Source organism: Momordica charantia (genome assembly GCF_013281855.1).
Source record: "Momordica charantia cultivar OHB3-1 chromosome 5 unlocalized genomic scaffold, Mcharantia_2.0 BLBB01000005.1, whole genome shotgun sequence".
In the NCBI taxonomy this organism is placed as follows: Eukaryota; Viridiplantae; Streptophyta; class Magnoliopsida; order Cucurbitales; family Cucurbitaceae; genus Momordica; species Momordica charantia.
Window position 1 is genome coordinate 3,067,142 of NW_028275163.1, and position 26,832 is coordinate 3,093,973.

Consider the following 26,832-nt stretch of genomic DNA (forward strand, 5'->3'; position numbering starts at 1 on the left):
ATTTTCTTGGTCGGTTTATTATTATAATTATTTTCTTTAAGTATTTATATTTTATATATATATATATATATATATATTGCCCACTTGTGTTGAAGTTGTCAGATATCGATTTTATGATATAAGTTTACTTTTTTACTTTTTAGGCGTATGGTCGAATTTTTTTTATGAGTATTTATGGAAATAGTTTTTGTCAAAAATTATTTCTCTTAATATTGCATTTCTAAATCACCTCGGAGAGACGAGTGCATTAATTCAGGGTTATTATGACGTCATAGTTTATTGAAGAGATGTGTTTAAAATTATCTCTTCAAAAGACCATTTTTCTAATTTGTTTTTTAAATAGCTTGTTTTTTTAGTTCTGGTTTGGCGTAGTGATTTTTTTATATCTCTAAGGTCATTGATGCAATACTTTTATAACTTTTTCATTTTTTATCCAAGTAAGAAACTCACTATTCCATTGATCTATAATTCTACCTTTTATAAAATCGTCACTTCAAAATACAAGTTTGTATCCATCCCACCCCAATCAAAATATGTTTAAAAAATTATAATGAGCAAAATCCATATCTTCAAACTTTACCGTCTTTAGATTTAATTAATTTATTTTTTTTGAGGTCCGAACTATTGACTTTTGAGACGGTGATAGGTACCTAATTCGTTAAATTATGGTCAAATTGACTTGAGTTTAACCATCTTAATGTATTGATTCGAATATTTGATTGGTTACTCGAGTAACATATTAACCTCTCTAAATATCCACATATGTGTATATATTTGAAAAATGTTTCTCCAAATATATAAATAAAACAACAATTTATTATTATTATTTTTTTTTTACAAATTTTAACAACTTTTTCCCTTTTTAATACATTAAAAGAATGATTGAGAATTTTAAAGATGAATGATTAAATTGAAAAGAATGATTGGTGATGATGCGATGTTTTTAATCTATTTTTGTTATTATTTTGACAATGGTTCACTTTTAGTTAATCATCAATCCAATCATTTTATTTCTTTCCTCTTTCTTTTTTATCTATTGATTTATTATCTCTCTTTTGGTGAGGATATTGTCAATCAAATCATCATTTTAACATTATAAGTAGATTTGTTGAATGTTTGTGAGAATCTCTCGCCGAATGAAACAAAATTACACGTGCTAAAATAGAACCGTGAGTTGTGCATGTTTTAAATTGACATTTTTTTTTTATCTTCTTTCTTTTTTGATATAAATTTGTCGAAATTTTTGAAGTTTGGAACAAATCATAAATTCTCTTACTTAAAAGGGTAATGCAATTATACTGATATTAATGAAGACTACACCTAAAGTTCACACAATCCTCAATTGTTTCACTTTATTTTCCTTTTGAAAAATACTATCTAAATATTGTATTAATTTTAAAATGTTTAAATATTATTTTAGTCATTTATTTTTTATAAAGGATCATTTTTCGCTTATTCTTTCTGTTTTGTTTCATTTTTTTGGATCAAAATTTAAGCATGTCACTAAATTTCTTGAAATGTATCTCTAAATAAATTTGTACTAAATGGTTTCCACGGTGTATAGAATTTGTGTTAACATTTTGCAAATAGAAACCCAAAAGGATCATTTTTAAAAGTACATCCCCAAAATAAACGTTTTAACATGTACATATATTAAAATGAACAAAAGTTGGAAAATACATCGATAGAAATAGACATTGTAAAAGTTAAGAGACCAAATGAATCAAACCCGAAATTACAAAGACAAAAATAGTGTTTCAACTTGAAAACAAAACTAAAAATTTAGTTCACATCCTACTGCCTCGATTTTATAATCACTTTTATTTCACTAGTTTCATTATCATATTTATTTTTCATTTTTAGTAAAAGATATGCAAGGGTGGAATCAAATACAATTTTTTTTCGAAAATATATGTCTTAACTAGTTCAAATAAGCTCAAATTAACTATTTATTTATTTTCATGAAGTTAACCTAGCATCTATATTAGTTGCAAAATAAAAATAAAAATAATTTAACATGCAAAAGTTATTTATAGGGTAATTGGAAAAAAATAATAATTTCAAAAGTCCCACCGACCTTATTGGTTGCATTAAAAAAACATGAAAGGTCTTCGTAGCGTAGTTCAATCCAAAATAATATTAATAAAATTCGACCTAAATTGCCAACAACTTAACACTAATTAAAACTTTATAATCTCTTTTATGTGATGGAAGTTCGACTTTCGAGTCTTTTAACTAATATATAAAAAAAAAAAAATCTTGCATCATGAAATTCATTTTCCATGTCTATACAAATAAAATTTGCTTATTTCTCACTAAAAAAATTTCAGAAAAAGCGAACAATTTGAAATTAGAATTAAAAAGATGAAGGAAACTAACATTATTACCTTCTAAAAGGAAAATCTAGAACAATACTTTATAGTTATCCAGACATTATTTTTTCAATTTTAAAATATTATTTCGACAATGGGGTTAAAATATTATTTAACAATATTTTCGTTATTGCCAAAAATTAAGCTGACTTTTCGGTCCAATTAATTAGTTAATTAATAAGACTGATCGTACAAGGAACTGTTTTATAACAGTTTTATTGACTTTAATGATTTTGATAATGGATCTAGCTGCAAATTTAAACTTAACTTTACCCCATCAATTTAGTTTTATTTTCTCCAAGGTACTTGTCTTATGATGATCCGAATCTATTGTTTCCTATTTAACATTTTTATTGTATTAAAAAAAATTAAATAACAAATTTTTGCTAATACGGTAGCTCAGCATAAATGATAAGTTAAAAAATACATTTGATCCCTGTAGTTTTACTAAATTAACAATTTAGCCCATGAACTTTAGTTTGTAACAATTTAGTTCCTATATTTTTACTAAACAAACAATTTAGTCCCTACAGTTTAAAATTTATAACAATTTAGTCCCTATCGTAACAAAATTGATTAAAATTAAGTGTTAAATTTTATCATATAACAATTTAATCTTTCTAACTTATAAACATATTTGGTCATCAATCTAAATCTATAAGAAACTTAACAAAAAAGTTTCACAATAAAGACTAAATCATAATCAACTTTAAATTACAATGACTAAATCATTACATATTAAAGTTCAAGGGCTAAATTGTTATCAATTTGAATGTACAAGGACTAAATCGTTACAAACTGAAATTCAACAAAAATATCGAGACCAAAAGTATTTTTTAACCTAAATGATATGTATTACTTCTTTTTTCCAAACCTTCTTGCGTTTCATTTATTGTATCAAAAGACGTAGCATAGGAAGGTTCGGACAAAAGAAGTAATATAATACCATTTATGTGTTGAGGCAGCAGTATTAGCAAAAATATTCTATTTAACTTATTTAAAACATTGAATGTAGCGTAGGAAAGTTTGGACAAAATAAGTAATAAATATCATTTGACTTTAATGATTTTGATAATGGATCTAGCTGGAAATTTAAGTTAACTTTACCCGGCCCCATTAAATCTGTCTTATTTTCTCCAAAAGTACGTGTCTTGTCCTGATTTGAATCTATAATTTTCTATTTAATTTTTTTAATACAACAAATGCAAGGTTTCAATGGAAAAAAAAAAAAAGATACCATTTATGTTGAGCTACCGTGTTAGCAAATATTTTTTATTTAATTTTTTTAATACAATAAATGTAGCGTAAGAAGATTTAGACAAGAGAAATAATATTTATGTTGAGTTACGGTATTAGCAAAATTTATATTTAGGTGATGATTGAAAGATGCCTAAATATTCTAAAGATACCGTTGGATGGATTATTTACTATTTCAATTTAAATATGGATAAATTTGTACCCACTTTAACTAATCTAGCAAAATATTTTATTATAAAACAATTCATTCGATAAAAAATAGATGATCATCATGAGCTTTCTTATTGTTAGAGGACGTATAATGACGTACCGCATCTCAGAATAAGGATTGTGTCTACTTCGATAAATAACACTTCGAATCCATCAGATCCGACCTATGATTCGTTCTTAGATTCTAACCTTGAAGTTCGACCAATCCAATGCTAGTGGGCAACTATTGGCCAACCGCTCAACTCCTCCACTACTACGCTTGCTTAATTCACGCTGTCATTTAGGAGATGTATAAAGTAGATGAATAACTATTCTTATATCTGAGCGCCTACAAATACCAGGGTTCACTTTTTCTACAAGGTACGCAAATTTGATTGCTCGTCCCAAGACAAAATATTCAGATTGAGGCTGATTAGATCGTCGGAGTGCCTACCTTTGTTTTCTAGATTTTTTTTTTCTCCACGATGTTCAAAGCAATCAAATTTTAACTAAAATAGTTTCATTTTCTTAAAGTGTCTTTATTTTTTTCATTTCATTTATTGTCATTATATCTAACATGCAAGTTGGTTCAGACACCCATAAATATTGAAAAAAAATACAATAACCAAGTTTTCGTTCTTTTTTAAAGTGTTACAAATAAGATACAATATCTTATTATTTCAAATCATGAGATTAAAAGTTTTAAATCAAAATTTATTTTCTAAAGAATAACACTGTTTATTAAGTTGGCTGAATTTATGTCAAAATAAATATAGTAATATATATCTCAAAATAAGAACCTATGAGTTGGATCCGTCACTTTACCTGTTGTCCTAGAAAAGATGGCCGAATTTATTTTGAAGTTTATTAGAACGTATCTTAGTTTAAAATGTTTGTTGGGCAAAGAAAGTTGAAACACGTGACAAATTTAGTAAAAAGGAGGCATCTTCACCCTGTGAAGGTGGGTTAATTGTCAGACTAGAGAAATCAATTACTTCCAATTATGAAATAGAAATGATTACAAAAATCAACTATTTTTACCATATTTCAAAACATGAAGAAATTGTTGGGTGAAAAATTCTAGGTAAAAGTAAAATGACACCTCCAAAGCCGTGACTTTTTGTTATTGGCTACTGCAATTCAGATTTCCTCGTCGGTTGCAATTGCAGGACAGCGAAATAAATAAATTAAATTAACCTTTTTTTTGTCTTTTACTGTTATACATTTTAACATTATTTTAAGAAATTAAATTATTAATGTTTTAATTTTAATTTTGTCAACCTGCTCTAGAAAGTTGAATCATCGTCATTGTATTAGATTTAATTAAAGCTTATCAAATATACCTACTACTAATGAGGAGAAATAAAAGTTCAATGTAATGAGTTATTGGTCACTGCGCTCTATAGAATTATAGAAACTCGACATACACAATATAATTCACATAAAAGTATTATATATATATATATATAATTATGTTCGGGGATAAAGTATCCAATTGTCGCGTAGAGGATAGAATTAGCAACAAGAAGAGATTGTTTTGGAGAGTTGTTTTGCAAAGCTCCTCCTCGGAGGTTCCGAGGAGGGAAGTTCATTATTCCAAATTGTATTACCGCCTCGAAAGTATCCGAGTTCGATCTACTCGGACCCGACATATTTGACCTCAAAACCGACCAAGGTAACTGCCTGTCGCGACCTATGTCAAGATCTAAACCTATAAATAGAGGGCCTCATTTCATCGTCAGGTATGAATTTTTTTCCTCGAGCTTAATATTGAGTCCGAGCTACTTACTGACTTGAACGTCGGAGATTTTGCCCTCTTGTGCAGGTCTCCCCAGTCTTTCAGGTTGAAGCTAGGACCGAGTTTGAGGCAAAGAATCGTTATGCAAATTCTTGCATAAACAAATTATATAATAATAAGACTAAGATGTTGATAATAATAAATGATAGAGAAAACTAATAAATATTATTTGAAATATTTATATATATTATATAAAGAATATATAATTATCTTAATTTAGTTATAAAGATTAATTACAAATATTATAAAAATAAAAATAAGTAAGTAGTATAGTATAAAATATACTATATAAACAATATATTATATAATAATTATATAATCTATATAATTCGTTAAATAATGTATATATAAATTATATAAAAATAGTCTATTATACTCTAACCTAATATTAGTAGCTTAATCTAATAGGTTAGATGTGCACTGACGTATTTAGAAAAATGGTAGCACGGCACATATGTATAAAGACAAACATAATGTAGAAATCAAGATTAAATGTTGTACATAGTAATAACATATTTTTATTTAGATATTATCGATCTAAACACTTTTTAAATGAAATGGTGTACGTTAGAATAAAATACCTTCATCATAGCTAAAAATTCTTGCAGTACTAACTTAGAATTTATATAATAATAATTTAATTGAAAAACCCATCATTTTAGTATGAATTTGAAAATGCACACATATATATAATTCACAAGAAAAGTATAATAATTTTGCTAATAAAATAGCATTACTAATTTTTTTCAACTCAAAATGGTAAAAAAGAAAAAAAAAACAAAGCTACACTTTTTGACATCAGATAACAAAAACCAAATAATTACTACTTTAAGCAACTCAACAATCTTGAGAACAAACATTAAATTTTTTTCAACTCTCTCATCATTTGATTAATAAGCACATACACTATTTAGTTATTTTTTATTTGATTCTATAATAGAAACTAATATAAAATTGGTTGAGTTTCGATGAAAATTAAGGAGCAAAATGCTTAATTTTGTAATCATTGGACAACACTTTAAACGACCGTCAAGTGGATTTTTATTTTTATTTTTTAAAAAGTAAATAATTGTGAGACTTTTGTTTTTACACGTAATCATCGTTATACGTTCTTACTCTTCGGAGGGCAAAATTGTCAAATCAATCTTTACATTTGGAAATGGAAACCCCCACCACTTGGTAAATGGGATTACATAATCCACCACTTCAAAAGCTTCTTAGACAGATAGAGATATCATTCAATTAGTTAGTTAATTTATTTTTCTTTTCTAATCCTATATTACTTTTTTTAATCATTATTTAAATAGTGTGCTTCCCATTGGTTCAATTGTTCGGGTTATAAATTTATTCAATTCAAATTTATTAAATAATGAGCTCAACCCAATTCAATTAGGTTCGAATTATCCGAATCACTCAAATATTGTATACCAAAAAAAGTAAATACTAATACTTTAAACATTTATTTACATATTTTATAAATTCAATCAAGATGATAAGTTAATGTTTATTTATATGGTAAAAATTACACTCCAAAAACTTTGAAAAAATTTTAAAAGTTAGTTTGATAATAAATAATCCATAAAGAACTATTCAATGAATTAAAACTAAACCAAGTCTATCAATATAAAATTTTGTGTAAGTAAAACAAAACATTTTAAAATTAATAATAAGTTCGGTTTGATTTTATTTCACTCAACCAAACAAATTTAACTGATAAAGTTTTCATTTATTTAAAATCCAACTTAGCCTACACAAATTTATAATACAACATAAATCGTATGGGTTGTATTAAGTTGATTAAATTTTTTAACACCCTAATTACAATAATAAACTGAGATTTCAATACAGATAATAAAAATGGTTGGCCTTGTAGCAGAGGTATGAAAAAAAATTGAAATTATTTTTCGAATAATTTTTTAGTAAAATAACATATGTGATAATATGTTTGAACTCACAACTTTTCGGTAAAAATATGGAGCTATATTTTGATAACTTTTTTAACTATATATCTCAAACAATAATATTAGAAGGGTAATAGTTATTTTATTGTGGCTAATTTCAATAATTTTTTATAACTACATAAAAAAAAAATCAAATCAATCAGCTGGTATAAAATATTTATTATAATATTTTTAAAGTCTCGACAAAAAGTCATTTTCACTTTCTTATCTTTTTCGAAGATTTATTTATTACATTTATGAAAAACGAATATTCGTAAAAACCATCATATATACGAGAAAAGGAAAGGAAAAGAAAAGAAAATAAAAGATTGACAGAGAGAGGCTAATAGATAGTGAAGTTGATGTCCTTTTGGATCTTTTTTCCCTTTATTTTTCTTTATATGTTAGTGTTTTTTTTTCTAATTAAAAAAACTTTGATTTGATAGGATTTAGTTGGAAATTTAAAATATAGCACTTTTGACAGTTTCAATGACTTGGTGGAAAGTTGATCCTTTCTCTAATAGAATATTCAATTCCTATTAAATTAAAATGTTTTCTAATACAAGGTACTATGCAATAACAAGAATTGTATTGATAAAAAGATTTATTAAGAAAATTTTTCAAGATTAAAGCCAACTTTTCAAAATTACAAAAATAACTTTCAAAGAAAGCACTTCTCTTTACGTACTTGGTCTTGATATTTCTCTCAATACTAACTTGTTTTTTATGGTAATAAGTACTTTTCTCATTAGTTGACTTACCTTTCAAGTACTTCCTCCATTAAGTTCTTTGGTACATTTTTTTTATAACTTTATCTACACATTTTTTGGCATTAAAATCTCTCTACACAAATTAACTATCGCTAGCCTGTTTATACTAAGACTACCCTTCTCTGAAAACTCCACGGGACCACCTACCACTAATCTTTGGTCGAAGGGATTTATTGCACATCGGTAGGGGAACGTTCTTCCTTTAAAGAGAAGCACCCGACACAAATAACATATACTTTTGCAAGTACTTTTTTGTTTCACCTTCTACACAAAAATCCATCTTTAATTAATTTCCATTTTACACACGCCTTCTCTCATTAAAGTTTTTTTAGATAAACTTTATCTTCACAGTATCTATATCTAAATTCAAAAGATATTTAATTTACACAAATTAAGACAATAGAAATCCATTGTACCTAATTTCTCTCACAAAGTATATTTTCTCGATAACATACACATACTTTTCTTAATAACCTCTCTCTGTACGTCGTCCATTTTATCTCATGCCAATTAATTTCTAGGCACACTTTGAGCCATTTATGTACTTTTTATGTTCAACAACATGCACGTACATATAATTTTATAAGATGTATACTAATATATACAAAAAAAAGTTAAATAAAAATGTATTTATCAATAGGATGTAAAGTACCTATTATCTTATTTTAAATTGAAAGTTTGATCTTTCTCTCCAAGTTTATTAAAAGAATAACATTTGAGTACCGACTATCTTTACGTCAAATACTCAACGAGAACTAGTCGGTACCGAAATATTATCGAAAGGGAAACGTGTGTTTCCAATCTAAATGGAGAATATTGGGATGTACAGTACAAAGATATATTGGAGAGATAAGAAAAAATGGAAGCTTGTTGATGATTACAAAAGGCATTATTGGATAAAAGTAGAGACTAGCTAGACAGAGAACCACCACGGAATTGCCTTTACCTTTACGTATATCCCCTTTTTGATTATGATGCTGTTGTGCTTTTTTTTTTTTGCACATTTTAATGAAATGGCCGTCCCTTCCTTTATTTAGTTTTATTGTTTTAAAATGTCGGTCTCGTTTGATAACCATCCGATATTTCGTCTTTCGTTTTCTAAAGTTAGGCTTGTAAACACTTATTCTCGAACACCTACACATATAAGAAACCTACATACTAATATGGTGCTAAGTACAATGCTTCGATACTATAAAATGTTCATTTGAGAGTAACAAATAGTTGGATATTAAACATAACTCGCGATCCATGGCAGCTTCTCCTATTATTTATAAAGAGAATCTCTTCGTATTGGTTTGTGTAGACCAACTCGATCGGTCTAGTCGACTCGAATAGGTGATTCGATATTGGTAAGATATGGTGGTCCAACTTAGTCAAGCTGTTTCTAGTATGGTATGGTTAGATATGGTGGTCCAACCATGGTAGTTCGACCCACATAATTTTATTGGTCTTACTTCAAGTGAACCAAGTTGGTTATTCCACCGGTAATAAGTCTCTTTGTGTTTTAATTTTTCAAAAAAAATATTCAAATTTTGAAAATTAAGTCCCAATTTCATAATTATTTTATTTTTGTTTTATATTTTGGAAGATTAAACTTAGAGATGTTAATTCCAATATGTTTATTTGTTCCATTATGCACTTAGTAAGAACAACGTTTTGATAATTTTAAGGAAATAACAGACGACGAAAGTAAATTTAAAATTCACACAGTAACAAATAAAATAAAATAAAATAGTTCGTTAGTTGAAAAGATAAGAACAATCCTTTTTTTTTTTTTTTTAATTTCTGTTTGTGCCGATAATTTGGTTGAAGATGAAAACTAATCAAATATAAATCAAATTGACTAGAACCGGTGGCAGAAAGGCCGACGTGGTTTGCGGCCGCCGCAAGCCCCCAACTCAACTCAGCCGCCGACGCAATCTCAATCCAATTATTCACAACTTAATTCTTTACCAATCACATTCAATTATCAACTCATCACATCCCATCCACCCAAAATAAATAACAATCCAATTATGATATTAATAAGGTTAAATTAATCTTGGTCTCCGATATTAAATTCCTATCGACCCATGCCAACATTTTTATTGACATTTTCGTCGGTCTATGAATAGGAGTGAATCACACAAAATTTGATAAAATATAAAAAGATAAACAAAATATTATCAACATAAGCGTAATATTAGTATTAATAATTTTGACTTGTTTTAAAATAGTAGAATGTTTATGTCAACCAAAGCATAGCTAGTAGGTTAACTTAAGACATATTCAACTATGAGGTTGTGGATTCAAATCCCCCCTCATGTTGTACTAAAAAATAGTGGAATGTTTATTTGTTATTGATTTCTTTGTTTTTATAATGTTTTAGAAATATACACCGACATCAACATTCTATTTGATATTTTCATCAACATTTTTCATAAAATTGAATTGAAATTTAGAATATAGTTGGTCTAAATTTAAAAAGAAACGAAATATATGTTTCGGATCCTAATGTTTTAACATTTTTCAATTATTTCATCCTCATAAATAAATATTAAAATTCGTTGATAATGAACTTGCATGACCTAATATTTAGTGGTAGGAGCAGAGCTATAATTTGTATAGGGAGTGGTAAAATTTTACGTTCAATCATTCAACTTTTAATACAATTTTTTAACTTAATATGAGCTACGCTTATTTCTTCTTTGCTTAGCGAGTCAAAAAAGATTTAAAGAGGAATTAGGTCACCTAAGAGGTTGAGAAATCAAAATTTCTGTCTAATTTAAAAATTTTGGATGAGGAAAAAAAACAATTAGTTAATAAAAGACTCAATTTAGTAATGTGTTGAAAATTAAGTTAAACTAATTGATGCTTATAGATCTTTTGTGCATAAACTTAAGCAATCGACAAGCTTTTTTTTAATCTGATATTCAAGTCAAATTCTTTCACTTGTCCCTAATTTTATATTATTCTTTTTGTCACTGTCTAATAACTTATGTAATAATACAATGAGCATATATCAAAATATCTTAAAATTAGAGGTTCAAATCTTTACCCTACGTCATTTGTTATAAAAAAAAATAGAATCAAAATCTTAAATGGGTTTTATCAAAAAAAGACCAAAATATAATCATAGATGTTATTAGAATAATCATACAATGTATATTGCAATTTATGGTAAGTTATCAATAAAAAACAAAATAATAATTATAGAAAAGAAGATACCATGTAAAATCAACTACCATGTATGGCATGACTACTAAATTTGTTAGACAATATTTTTTCTTCAATTATCCCATCATATAATCTAACTTAAAAAGGGACCACCAACAAAATATAGAACCATATATCATTTAAAACATAAACAATTAATAAATACACTAAACAATTATAAAAACAACCAATCTAAACATAGTTCAACTGGTTAAGGTTTTCATCTCAGACCAAAATGGCTGTGAGTTCGAATTTTCACTCTCACACGTACTAAAACAAAGCGATAAAATATCGCTAAATCATTATTTCATTTATTGATTTAGGATTTAGACCATGTAGGCATATTATTTGAACTAATTAAACATGTGGATGTGTCATCTAATTTTGACTTATCCACCAACAAAGTAAACATATCCCTCCCACAGTACTAGCCAACAAGCTACCTTCCAATGCCAAAATAACTAAGCATATTCATTCACCTTTTATGTCTTTGAACAAATATACACGCTTTGTCATCCTCAATTGAATCGTCCTTTCCACAGGAAAATGATAAAAGATTCTATGCCAAAAACACTTTAAAAAACTAAAGCCTCGTGCTAAAGAAATTGAGACTACAGTGATGTTTGAGAGTGATTTTTGTCGTCGATCAAAATCACTCTCATTTTCATTGATCATATTTGACAAAATTGATTTTATATTAGTTTAAAATCACTATCCAAATGATGAAAAAAAAGGTGGGTTGGTTAGATCGGGTTTTATATGAAACTCCACTTAAATTTAAACTTAATAATAAAATAACAATTTAATAATATCTCACTGGTATGTCGTAAGAGATTTTTTTTTTAAATTTTAATGAAGACTCAACTGAGAAAAATCGATACAATTAAAATAAGTTTTAACATTTTTTAAAGAAGAAGAACAAAATTAAGAATCCCTTGAAAAACAATTAGGGCATTTTATATATTTAGCTTAGAATTTATTCCATTGGAGCAATCTAATAACAATCAAATAATTAAATAATAAAATATTACGACAACTTAAAAATCTTATCCACATCTCGAACTTGAAAAAAGGAAAAAAAAACCCAAATCTGGCAAGTTAAAAGAACTGAACAGCGTGGAAATTAATACAGAAACTGTACATTTATTTTCAAATTTGGAAATGAAAAAAAAAAAGAAAAGAAAAAACACCAAATCTAACGTTCCAAAGTGGGCTAGAAACGCGGCCAGCCTTCTAATATCCTCCCTTCCGTCAGATCCCATTTCCGTAAATAAAATTTTAAAAAATAAAACCCGGATTGTGAAATAACCCGACCCGAGAAGAGTACAGAATCCGGCAGCTCCACCCACCGGCCAGAAAGGGGGCGGTAATTGGAGTGGAGAGGCAGGGGTAGAATGGGGATTTGAGCGCCGTATTTGGACGGCATCGGCCACCGGGGGAAGGCCTATAAATATATTTGACTGCCCGTTAGAATCTTCCATCGCATCCACTTCCGTGTCTCTCTCATTTGCAGCCAAGTAAAGCTCTGTAATCTCTCTCTTTCTCTCTCTAGAACCTTGAGAGAGGGACGGTCGTCTTCCATTGGTGCGTTCAGTAACAAGCTTCGTACCTGTTTCTGCAGATTTTTTTGATACTTTGTCCACCAAAAGTCTCCGTCGACTGTTCCGAAGCCTTGTTCTGCGTCACTCTCCAGTAGTTTCCATTTCCAGTACGGTTTCAGGTAATTTGTTTTTCGATTTCTCGAGTGAACTTGCAAGGGCACGAGTGTTTTCCGGTCGATTTTTTTTCTTGATTTACTGTGCCCTGGATGCGAATACCGCGGCGTTTGTTGGAATTTGGAATGTTTAATTTAGTTTGATTCTATGTATCAAATGAATTCGGATTGTTTCTTCTTCTTCTAGTTCCTTGGTTTGCTGCGTTCTGTTCTGCGTGCTCTGTTCTTTAATCCGTTTTTGCCTTTCTTCCTCTGAGTCTTTTTTTTCTCTGAAAAGTCTATGTTATTTTAATCCTCGTTGACGACTTCCTACCTGTAACCTGCCTTTTTTGTCCACAGGAGTTAATTTTTCTAAGTTACTTGTTTGTTTAAATTTTACATTTGAATTGTGGGTTTTTTTAATGTCATTTGGTCGGTCCTGAAAACGGTCTGGGTTGCAGTTGCAGTCTAGTTCTGTTCGTGGGTTTCTGCTGTATTTTCCTGGAAAATTTTTCGAAGGTTGACTTGGTTGAATTCCACCAGAAAACTTTAGATCTTCGAGCAACGTTTGTGCTTCTGCTTTGAGAAGTCTTCAATCCAATCAATCAGTTCCTCTCGCTGTGATTGCTTTTTCTCAAGGTTTCTGTTCAAATGTTGACTTAGATGCATATCCACGAGTTTGCTACATATTCTCTCTTACTTTTCTTTCCTCTTGGGTTTTGCAATAAATTTCAATTCCCAAATAAAATTTTCCGGATGCTTGTAGTTTCCTTTATCTTATCTCCTAGACCCCTTCTGTCTTTTTTGTCCATCTCTCAATTTTCTTACGTAAACATTTCGTTATTCACGTTTTGTGTCTAATCTTTATCTTTAATGCCTTATGGAGCAGTTTGGAGCCCTATGCTGTCTTACAAATATGCTTGGCTTGATATAAATCTGACCTCCGTTCACTCCGTTGTTGTTTTTATGCAACAGTTCGCCGTCCGGCAAGAATAATGTTGGATAAAATGGAAGCATTTGATGGGGAGAAAGTGATAGAGCAATTCGAGGAGATGACCAAGGATGCAGAAAGAGTTCAGAGGGAGACTCTTGAGAAGATTTTGGAGGAAAATGGGTCGGCTGAGTACTTGCAGAGCTTGGGACTTAATGGAAGAACTGATCCTCAGAGCTTCAAGGACTGTGTCCCCCTTGTTACTCACAATGATTTGGAGCCATATATTCAGAGAATCGCGGATGGCGCCACTTCCCCCATTCTCACCGGCAAACCGATCAAAACCATTTCATTGAGGTACTTTTTGCAAATTTGTGCTGAGGAAGTTTTGCTTTTGATTCCAAGTATTGGAGATTTTGTTGCTGTTCCTTTTCTGAGGAGATTCTTGTTTTGTTGGCTGTATGATGTAGCTCTGGTACTACTCAGGGGAGGCCCAAGTTGATTCCCTTCAACGATGAACTCTTGGAGACGACAATGCAAATATATCGCACTTCTTTTGCCTTCAGAAACAAGTAATGGAACTTCTTTTCTGTTCTTGTGTCTCCTGTTTGGACGTTGTTTGTAGTCTGGCCTCTGAATCATTTCTTGTCTGAAATGAACATGGTTAATGCAGTTTGTTGTCTTTTTGACTGTCGGTTGTCATCTTAATAGTATAAAAATGGGCTTGTCATGGCTGATGTGGGGAGAGTTTTTTTGTTCTACAGAGAATTTCCCATTAGGAATGGAAAGGCCTTGCAGTTCATCTACAGCAGCAAGCAGTTCAAAACCAAAGGGGGTCTGGCAGCTGGAACTGCAACAACAAATGTTTACCGCAGTGCGAAGTTTAAGTGCACGATGAAAGCGATCCAGTCGCTGTGCTGTAGCCCGGACGAAGTCATCTTTGGCCCCGACTTCCACCAGTCACTGTATTGCCATCTCTTGTGTGGGCTGATCTTCCGCGATGAAGTTGAGTTTGTGTTCTCCACATTTGCACACAGCATTGTCCATGCTTTCAGGACTTTTGAGCTAGTCTGGGAAGAACTCTGCAGCAACATTAGAGATGGTGTTCTATCTAGTTGGGTCACCGCCCCCACCATTCGGGCAGCTATGTCGAAATTGCTTAGGCCAAATCCTGAATTGGCAGATTTGATCTATCGAAAATGCGCAGGGTTGAGTAACTGGTATGGACTGATACCGGAGCTCTTTCCTAACGCAAAGTACATTTACGGGATCATGACCGGGTCGATGGAGCCTTATCTGAAGAAACTGAGGCACTACGCAGGTGATCTGCTGCTGATGAGTGCAGATTATGGTTCTTCAGAAGGATGGGTTGGAGCAAATGTTAACCCAATGTTGCCCCCTGAAATGGCCACCTTTGTGGTTCTTCCGAACATCGGATACTTCGAGTTCATCCCATTAAAGGAGAGTGCTGAAGAACAGAAGCAGAACGAAGATGGAGCTTTGGTTGCAGCAGAGAACAAGCCAGTGGGTCTGACTGAAGTCAAGGTTGGTGAAGAGTACGAAATTATTGTCACCAATGTCGCAGGTAATTCCTTTCAATTCATGACATTATGCGCTATAACCCTGTTTTGTTTCCTCCAAACCAAACATGAATGAATAGGATGACTGGGTGACAGTTGTGCTCCCAAAATATATTATTGACTCACCATCCAATTCATATGTTATGTTGGATTATTAAAATCTCTTGTTTGTTTCAATGCTCCCCATGTGACCTTGGGGGGGTCTGCAGGATCAATCTCTGCCTCTTGCTTTGTCTTCTTCTGTCCTACGTGTCGTCGAGACGTTGAATTGTCCACTTTAAACCTAAACCCGCTTGATAAAACCGAATTTATTTTCATTCGAACTGTACTCTAGAAGTCTCCACTGGCATTAATGTAGATATTAACTATGGACATTGCATTATAGGGCTGTACCGTTACAGACTGGGGGATGTGGTGAAGGTGATGGGGTTCCATAACGCGACCCCAGAGGTGAAATTCGTGTGCAGGAGGAACCTTCTGCTTAGCATCAACATCGACAAGAACACGGAGAAGGACCTGCAGGTGGCGGTCGAGGCAGCCGGGAGCCTGCTGGCGGAGGAGAAGCTGGAGGTGGTGGACTTCACGAGCCATGTCGACATGTCGAGAGAGCCAGGGCACTACGTGATATTCTGGGAGACGAGCGGAGAGGCGAAGGGGGAGGTCCTGGGGGAGTGCTGCAACTGCCTGGACCGGGCGTTCCTGGACGCAGGGTACGTGAGCTCGAGGAAGGTGAATGCCATTGGAGCACTGGAGCTGAGGGTGGTCCGGAAGGGGACCTTTCACAAGATCATGGACCACTATTTGTCGCTAGGGGCCGCTGTGAGCCAATACAAAACACCCCGTTGTGTTATCCCCACCAACACAACTGTGTTGCAGATCTTGTGCGCCAATGTCGTTAACTCCTATTTCAGTACTGCCTATTAGTTTTTCTTTTACTTCTCCCCACACCATGTGCTCTCTCTCTCTTGTATAATGTAATATTCAAATTCTAGTTATAAGCTTTCCTTTTTCTACCTTTTAAAAATCAACCCAAATATAGAATCTTCACCGTCTAATCTAAATAGGGTTTAAATATCATCAACATGAACTTAGTTCAGCTGTAATTGGCATCTACCTTTGACCATGAGCTCACGTGTTCGAATCCTTCACTTCTACTTGTTGTACTAAAAATATATATATATATATATATATATATATATATATATATATATATCATTTGATCATTGTAATTTCTCTCTTACCCCGAGTATCTCCACAATGATATGATCTTATCTGTTAAATAAAATTTTTAAAAACTTTACCAAAATAAGAAGATCAAAGTTAATGGTAAAAGTACTTTGGCAAAATTAGGCTAAATGTAAAAGTAAAAAGTACGGATAAGTTCAATTACAAGCTAGAAAAAAGCTGGAACATTCATTGTATAAAGTCAATAATAGTACTTTAATTCAACCGTATATTGATTAGACGATGTACCATAAAAAAATATATTGTTGTCAAATCTGATGATTTATTTCAATGAAATTCATTAAATTTGCATTCTAGAGATTCATTTGAAAATGGGAAATGAACTTTGATTCGTCGGCGGGAACACACATTGGTCTAGATTCAGAAGTTGCCTTGTTGGCACGTGTAACAGTGGGATTGGATGTCTTCAGATCTAGACAGAAAACTTAGAATATGGACCCAATTTCATAATTTCTTTTAATAACAATGAGATGAGACCAACTTGTATTTAATTTAATTACAAAGCAAAATACCACTTTCACCATTAATATTATTAATACTAAACTTCCACCATGCTTATGACAAAGATTTATTAAACTACTAAACCTAACCATATTGTAAAGTTTGTTGCTTTTCTTTAGGGTTTTTTCTTTTCCCTTTTGTTAAAGGTGTAATTTTGTCTTTTGTTCCACTGTCCACCTATTGACATGTAAGGATTATATTTAACAATGGGTCCGACCCGTTAAAGGTGTCATGTCATTATTTAGTTTTATTGGTGTTAATGAGAGGAACTACGTACAATCAAGAAGCAACATATGTAAATATATATAGAGATAGAATGACCCCTACCACCTACTAAATGCCAGGAAACTAAACTTGGATGCAATGTGGTTTGACAACGAAAGAAAAGACGAGTTAGGGTGTGTGGTCCAACATTAGAAAGTGAAATCATCCTCACCTAGTATTCTACTAGTTGTTTTTGTCACAGAGAAGAAGGGAAATCATAATTTTGAACACGATAACTATTTGTAAAGGAATTAAAGTTCTAAAGGATGATAATAGATACATGGGAAATGTAAAGATTGGGGATACTCCCTGGTCTACTCGGTTATGTAACAAAAGTTGAGTTTGCACGTGACTAATGAATTTCGTTAAAAAATAGTTTGATGATATTTAACTATATTCTCCGCGACATGAACTCTACTTTTAAAGCAAATTTTAAAAAATAATATGAATATATTGAGTCATTTTCTTCTTGGTTATATTATTATTATTAAAGAAAATTCAAGTTATTTAATGCCTGCCGGCTAGCCCAACTATGGTTTTGATCGGACATTTGAATTACTTTTATAAATTTTTTTTTACTTTTTATTTTAAAAATCGAGACTACATTTCGATGCCACACATAAAATCATATTCGGAAAATTAATTATCAAGATAAATCATATAAGACAGCAATGGCTTACTGTGTAGTCATTATCTTAATTGTCTAAAAAAAGTCATTATCTTCATTAATTAATTTGTCTTTTTAGTTAACCCTATTATGCTCTTATTTTAATAATAATAATAATAATAATATAGTTAATTATATCAATCCTTTAGTTAATTCTTAGTTTGGTTATTGAGCTTTTAAAATTTATAATTTTTATTATTAAAGTATCAAATATTTTCAATTAGATTCCTCTTTAAAAAATATTAACATTTTATTAAAAAAATAATAATATTTAGCCTACTATTAGTATTATTAGTTTGTTAATTGTGTTTTCTATTTTTTTTTTTTTGTTATTAAACGGGGCCCGCAACTCCTTTCGGAAAGACCATAATATCCCTCATCATTCATCGATCCGAGGGGCAGTTTTACAGATGACCGAAATAAACATCCAAGTTCAATGATCTGATCAAATTGGCTAATCAATTATATATTATTCCAAATTAATTCAGATAAAACAAATAAGGGTTTCTTTTTCTCCAACCATAATAATAATAATTATTATTATTTGGATGCAATCCGAATTTTGAGATTCACTAAATCCATAATAATATAAATTTTTTTTGGATATTGTGTTCCAAAAAAGTAAAAAGACTTCTATGTTATTTTCAGTATTTTCAGATTTTAAATTTCAAACTTTAAAATGCATGATTATATTAAAAATATAAATACTTTTGTTAAATCTATTATTTTAGATTATAAACTCATTTTGTTCCCGTTAACATTAAGATATATAATTCCGTTTTTCATTGAATTCCTTATTTTTATAATTATGTTTTTAGGTTACCAATTAAACACATCCTAAATATATCAATCATACTATTTAATTTATTTTAAATGTAGTTTATACACTTTTATAGTTGGTAAATAATTAATATACAAATCATACCATTTTGTTATTTTTAAAACTAATCAAAATATATGAACGTTTAAACTAATTGTAAAACGTAAGTATATGATTAGTTTGAAGAATCTTTGTCCTCTAATTTGAGGGCATGGAAATGTGCAAAATCGCCCATTTAAAGTGAAAAAAAAAGTGATTTTTTTTAAAAAAATTTGTCTGTCGTTCAAAAGCGAGATTAAAAAAGGCTCATAGAAATTTAGAATTGAATCTCATCTCAATTCTCAATGGCATTGGGTGTTTGGGACTGTGGCAGTCCATTATATGACTCCTACGAGCTGGCCTCCCTCGGCCACGTCATCGACCGGAATCTCATGGCATTGCCGCCGCCCTATCACGGCGGATCACGGCGGTTCTTCCTCAACAAAGTCTCCCACTTCCACTCCTCCGATTCCATCCCATCACCGGCGCCGTCGTCCCATGCAGTGGGATCCACGACCTCCACCACCGTGGTTGCCGCCGTGGTGGGCGAAACGAAGCAGAAGCTCAAGAAAATCAAAATTGTGAGACTATTTGCAAATTTTGGCAGGATCGGATCTTGGAGGAAGAGGCAAATCCAAGTATGATCGCTGGTAATTTTAATTTCCGGCCCATTTTTTTAACCTTAATTTATAATTTCATGTAATAGGTTACTTTATAAAATGCTTTACTTTGGATTTACCATTTTACTGTCCTTAATACTTTTGTTTGAGCGAATTATCTCTCTCTCTTTTCTTTTTTCCTTTCTTTTCGGTCAATTTTAATTTCAGGCACGGTAAGTTAAAAGAAACAACTGCAGTGAATTAATGAAACAGTAATTGGTTGTATTAAAAAAATTACAATGTTTTCTATTAATGATGTCAATTAACATTTTGTTTCTAAATTTTTTTTTATGCTGTGAAAAGAAAATTTCTATATAAAACTTAAAAAGGCAAGTTTTGAATCACGAGTGGGTGAATATAATTTTGCAACAAGAATGACTTATATGGAAAAAAATATATTTAATTATAAATAATTATGTTATTATTGTTGAGAGCTAATAATTTTTAAGGGGTTTTTTTTCCTGAAAAAAGAAGTATCGAGTTATCAAGGTAACTAAATAGGTAAAAAAAAAAAAAAATACTCGATATATTATTTTTCCAAACATCTTATAAGGATTTTTCCAAATTTGATTATGTCCGCTATTTTTTTTTTCTTTTTGGTCTATTTTAGAATTTTAAAAAACATGTAGTGCTATTCGACAGCTCATATAAATGGAAGCAAACATGTGTTGAATAAATAGAAAATAGAATAATTTGTAGTAATGTTTAATGTTGAATAAATGATTGGCTATTTAGGGTTTATAGATAGAATCGAATTATTTGTTATGTTTTAAATTCAAACAAGTTATCATTATTTTTCCTATAATTTGATAATAGAAAAGACAACCACTGTACGCATGAGCTCCACCCAACATCCCACTATTCCTGTCCAATAAACTCACTCAAATTATGAGAAAGAGACAGAGTAATTTCTTTTAGTGTCACAAATAAATGGCTAAATTATATTTAAAAAAATTTCAACTTTGTTCTACTAAAAAAAGAAAAAAAAAATTTTATTGAAAGATACTTGTATCCTTTCAAGAGTTTCCATCTTATTATTGATGTACCATAAATATTTCAAGAATATCCCTTTATCAAATATTTGTTAATATTTTGGACAAAAGTTAGCAGCATGATAGAATCTAAAATGACGTGATAATTAACGTTAACATGTACTTGGATTAAGTCTTAAAAAGAGTTGAAATGTGGGGAAGAAGCTGTCATTTTTTAAAGGGAACTATGGCAAATTTAGAAGACAATAGAGAAGTAGACTCTCTTGACAATGGAGAACGAAGACTTTTTAAACAAATTTGAGACGACAATTGCAACGTCGTTCCAGATCCTAGTATGAAAAGTTAAGAATAGCATTGAAACTTTTGGAATGATAAAGATATCGCAACAAGGCAAAATGGTTTTTTATTTTTTAATTTAGCCAAAGTAATCAATAAAATTAAACATCTAAAGAAAAAGTACATAAGTGTCAAATTGAAGTTATTTCATTTATTTAATGATGGTTTTCTTGATAACGCAAAATTTACAAATTTTATTTTCTAGACAATGTTTTTGCTGAAATGAAATACTATTTTTCCAATTTTTCAAATTACTTTTATTGAGTTTAATGCTATTATTCTCATTATCGGAAATAAATATAAATTTACTATATCTTAAAACATATTTTATTTAAGGTTTGTTATTTATTGAATTTACGAGAACCTTAACACTACTTTATATAGCTTCACCCCTCGAGATGGAAAACAAACTATCCATCAATTAACAAAGTTTAGTTTGCTCCGATTGACAGATCAATTTTATGTGGGTAAAAAAATAACCTTAAGAAATTTTAATGCATGGTAGGCCTGGAGGAGAAAACTTGGGCCTGATGGGCCGTATATGAATAATTTGGTAGAATTGCCAGACAACAGATGTATGCAGTCAGGCCCTATCGCCTATATGGGCTGGGCTACCCGTTCAGGTCCACTATATGTATATCCTATCGTTTTTATTTTTAATAAAATAAAATCATATTTAAAAAAGCAGAGGTTTTGTACTGAAAAATATATAAATAAAAGTAGAGGTTTTGCTTTTTAGTGAATTTTTTAAACAAGTTCTATAAATTTGACCATCATATAAATATTTAGCCGTATGATTTTTGTGATAATTGCGTGTGTTATATATAAGAAAGGAATTGACCTTGAGGTAAAAGTCATTTTATATCATATATCATGAGAGTAAATTTCCTTAAACAAAAATTTTTAATTAAAGAACAAATATTTTACTGGTTCAACAAATTATAATAAAATGAAGATTATATTACAAGATATGGGGTTAGAAAAGTAGGAGACATTTATTATGATTGTAAACGTTGGGGCGTTGGACGAGTTCAATGTGATAAGGTGTGAAAAATCTAAATTTTATAGCTTGAAATTAGAAGGAAATTATTTAGATAACATGTGTTACGGGGTGAAACCAAGTACAAATCTGTGTGACCCTCTCTCATCGTGGTATGCGTTTGAGCTTTAGTTTCGGACGCGGACAAAGAGGAAGTGTCAATATATCTAAAAGCATGGTTTAGTTCAGTTTCGACCTAAGAAAGATTCTGATCGACAGAAAATTCGTTAATAGCCAACAAACGTCAATTCCGCTGGCAAAGGATCTTTTGATTGCTAGCTGAATATTTGTTCAATGACAAATACGATATATTGTAATGGCAGGATAAAAGGTCATACATTCTCAAAGGTACGCAAATCTCTTGCATTTAACTAAGCTCAACTCGACTCCATATTGTCAATTAAGCCCTAGTTTAAGCTTCGAATTATACATGACCAAACACTATACCGATGTTAAATTTTATTTGAAAGATGTCAGTTAAGCCCATGTGTCGAAGTGTTTACTCGATTTTTTTTTAATTCATATATTTTATTAGATACAAAAATCAACTAAAGTGAATGTACCCACCAAACTTACAAATGTTGAACTTAAAATTATGAAGCATTGATGCATAAACCAAACATTTTGAATGCACTTGTGCGTTTTGTTTTTTTTTTTTTTTTGTTTTCAAATGTAATAATAATAAAAGAAAGTATAGAAAATGATTTTGTCCTTTGAGTGCACAGAAAGCAAAAACACATAACTGGAACACACAGCAACTCTCCAACAGGAAAACAAAGATATTGTTCCCTTTTATACCCAACATTTTTACCTGCAAATTAAATAAATCAATTTTCTTTGCCTAATAAAATACTAATAAATTTTACTAAACATTATATTTATATGGACATCTTCAGCATGCTTTGCTCAGCCTGCAGGTAGACCCATCAACACCTGCCCATAGGAATCCTAAATATTGTTTTCTTTTTCAAAAATAGAAATTATAACATGGGACAGCATGCAAGTTTTGGAACTCTAATTAATATTTCAGTTATTATTGGAATTCTTCTTTTTTTTTTTTATAAATTTTATAGAAATATCAAATAAATGCAACATTATTGGTGAGGATTGTTTGTTTTTTTTTTATCCATTTAGAGGTGGAAAATTGAAATTATGAGTTCTCTTTTTCCTCTCAAAATAATTTAATACCGTTTTTATACGAGTTTGATCTTTAAATGTTAAGGGCTGTGTCTAATAGATAAAGAGCTATTATTTTTTAAAATCTAGGAGACATATATTAAACACAATATTAGAACTTAATTAGAAGACCGTATTTATAATTCAGCCTATTAATTGCAACGGTAATGAGGTAAGAATATATAGATATATTTTAATTGTCTAGTGCATCACACTATCTTTTCAATGGCCATGTGGTTTTCTAAGGTTGAACATGACCATATAGATATATGGTATACAAATTTAAATTTCCTTCAACAATTTATTGTACAAATTTGGACATAGACACCCCTAATTCCATGTCACAGATTTTGTGGCCTTTCAAACCCCAACATGTCAAATGGCATAGTAGAGAGAGAGAGAGTATGGTATTTGTGATTGAAATGATAAAATGATAAAGTTGTGTGTTAGATTATGTTGATGCGTGGATTTCGGTCCTCCGGTTCACTACCTCGCATCCACCAAACTTGTTGATCCGGGACTAGTACCTGCAAAATCAAATCGAGCTAAACCGGTGTGACTCTAGTCACACGGGCTCCGATGCTTAAGTTAGCAAGAGAATAACGTAAATGTAGTCAACTCTCTTCCCCCCATACCTCTAAGGCTGGATCAATACTTATAGCGTGAAGTTGTTCCAGAATCTTCCGTAGCTAACCCTAATTCACCGTTGCAGGGCCTGGGCGACATCGTCGATCGAAGACGGGGGATCACTGGCTGGGCCGTGGGCCGAGCACCGGGTCGGGGCCGAGCCCTTTGTGGCTCAGTGGGCTTCCCTCTGGTCGCTTTCCTCGTTCTCTGCCCCGGCGTTAGGTCACTCTTTTGGCCGGCCCGTTATGTCCCGGGCCGGTCTTCCCCAATCAGACTTCAACTCCTTGTCTCGTTTCGGGTCATTTTCGCTCTCCATAAAAATGACCCCCACTCTCAAAACAGAAGACGAATAATTGTGTAATGATCTTTGTTTTGAGAGTACTTGTCACTTTGTCGTTACCACGAGATCATTGTATATCAGTGGCTAAAAATGGGAAGGTTGCTAACGCAGGGGGCTTCTACCAAAAGCTTTTGATCCAATTTTGGATCTTAGTGCTTGGTTCCTGCCACTGGTTTTGTACCTTGAACTTGTCGATACTATTCATGAATTGGAAGTTTTTCCAATTTTCGTTGACCATAATCAAGTCTCCTGAGCCTGGTTTTATTCTCATCTGAGTTTAAACCATTTTGGCCTTGGGATCTAACTTTAACAGAACTAATGTCGATACCTTTGGGTTTCTAACCTATTTGGCTTTTGCCCATGTTTTATACCTCAGGGTTTACTCTCGGGTTTCTAACCCACTTGGCTTTTGCCAATGGCCTTTATACCCTGAGTTTAGTCGGTACCCTTAGGTTTCTAACATATTTGGCTTCTGCCGGTCTTTTACCCCCAGTTAAATCAACACCCTCGGGTTTTTAACCTATTTTGGCTTTTGCCATATGATTTTCTACCCGTGGGTTTCGTTGATCGGTTAGGCTTGCCTGTTTTCTGTTTTAACCTTGCTGGGCCCGTACGCATGCCTTTCTCAGCACCTCGGGATTCTTTTCCCTGGTTTCACTGATTGGCTTTCAGCTTATCGACCTACTTCTAGGTCCGTCCCAATTTTGAGTTCCTTGATTGGTCGTAGATATGTAGATGTTCAGGTCGTAGATATGTAGATATTTATATGATGCCCCCTGCTTGAGAAATTTATTTCAGAATGAACATAAGAACTCAAGTATCACGTCGAACGTCGAATACTTTATTAGTAGGAAAATCGTCATGTCGAAGATTTTGTCACAATAAGCTTAGTTGGTCAAATAATGGAGAAACATAAAAATGTCCAGAAATATGTCGAACTAGTGGTAGTATCTTTTGAGGTGTTGGGCGTGCCACGAGTGTAGTAAGGCCTTCCCCCGCTGGTCTTCTAAAGCATAAGTGCCTATTCGCACCACTTTAGTGACTTTGTATGGGCCCTCCCATGTTGGCCCGAGCGCACCGCTAGTTGAATCTTTTGTATTGGGCATAACCTTTCTTAACACCAGATCACATTTTCTAAAGTCACGTTGCTTGACCTTCGAGTTGTAGTATCGAGCTATTCGATTTTTGTATTCAGCCGTTCGTAGTCGTGCTGTTTCTCGATGTTCTTCTAATAGGTCGAGGTTGAGCTTTACGGATTCGTCGTTGTCAAGTAGAGTGAACTGCTCTACCCTTGGGGAGGGGAGTCCGATCTCGACTGGCACTACCGCCTCAGAGCCAAATGATAATGAAAATGGCGTTTCTCATGTCGAAGTACAAGGTGTCGTTCTGTATACCCATAATGCGTTGGGAAGTTCCTCTGCCCACAACCCTTTGAGCTTTTCTAATCTGGTCTTCAGAGTTCTTTTGATAATTTTGTTGACTGCTTCAACCTGCCCATTAACCTGCGGATGTGCTGGCGAGGAACAGATGTGCTTAATGCCCAACTCCCTGCAAAATTCTCGAAAGGCAGCATTGTCGAACTGCTTCCCATTATCACTGATAATGGCGTAGGGTATTCCGAAGCGGCAAATTATGTTCTTCCAGATGAAGTCGGTGACTTTTTTCTCTGTAATTGTCGCTAGGGCTTTGGCTTCGGCTCACTTAGTAAAATAGTCGACTGCCACTACTGCAAATTTGGTCTGGCCCTTTCCTAGTGGGAGAGGCCCTATAAGGTCTATTCCCCACTGAGCAAAGGGCCAAGGACTCATTATGCTTGTCAGAGGCTCTGGCGGTTGTCTAGGTACGGTTGCAAATCGTTGGCATTTGTCGCATTTTTTGGTGAATTGCTTCTTGTCATTCAGCATGGTCGGCCAGTAGTACCCTTGTCGAATTATTTTGTGACTTAGGGATCGTGCTCCAGAATGGCTCCCACAAACACCCTCATGTATCTCTCTCATGACTTAGTCGGCTTCATCGGGCGTTAGACATTTTAAAAGCGGCAACGAGTAGCCTCTTTTGTACAGATTGTCGTCTTTAAGCACATATCTGGCCGCTCGTCGTTGTAGCTGCTGGGCCTCTATCTTTTCAGTAGGCAGGATCCCATCTTTCAAATATTTGATTAAAGGGCTCTTCCAGTTTTCTTCTGGTTGCCCTTGATTGTCGATATCCATGGCTTCCTGAGCTTTTATGCTTGGCTCGGGTAGAATCTCGACCGGTACAGTTCTGCCTAAGTCGGTTTCATAAGCCGCAGCTAGTCGAGCTAACGCATCGGCGTTGACGTTTTGAGCACGTGGAATTTGTCGAATCTCATATTTTGAGAACTGGTCGAGCTGGTTTCTTACCTGTGAAAGGTATTTCGCCAT

At 32.3% G+C, this 26,832-nt stretch overlaps 2 protein-coding genes across 4 annotated transcripts; one reads left to right on the forward strand and one right to left on the reverse strand.

Moving 5' to 3' along the window:
- The first annotated feature begins 12,992 nt into the window (after positions 1–12,992).
- LOC111016355 (jasmonoyl--L-amino acid synthetase JAR4) lies at positions 12,993–16,738 on the forward strand. Of its 3 annotated transcripts, XM_022291736.2 has the most exons (6): positions 12,993–13,241; positions 13,676–13,853; positions 14,190–14,502; positions 14,616–14,717; positions 14,910–15,730; positions 16,111–16,738. In XM_022291736.2, exons 3-6 carry the CDS (start codon positions 14,210–14,212, stop codon positions 16,647–16,649), a joined length of 1,755 nt encoding a protein of 584 aa, XP_022147428.1. In that variant the 5' UTR covers positions 12,993–13,241; positions 13,676–13,853; positions 14,190–14,209; the 3' UTR covers positions 16,650–16,738. The 3 variants fall into 3 exon arrangements, with proteins under 3 accessions (XP_022147428.1, XP_087980586.1, XP_022147427.1); XM_088124460.1 differs by lacking the exon at positions 13,676–13,853 and having other exon boundaries at positions 14,104–14,502; XM_022291735.2 differs by lacking the exon at positions 13,676–13,853.
- A 9,692-nt stretch (positions 16,739–26,430) lies between these two features.
- LOC148211155 (uncharacterized) lies at positions 26,431–26,832 on the reverse strand. The gene has a single exon (XM_088123898.1). It carries the CDS (start codon positions 26,830–26,832, stop codon positions 26,431–26,433), a length of 402 nt encoding a protein of 133 aa, XP_087980024.1.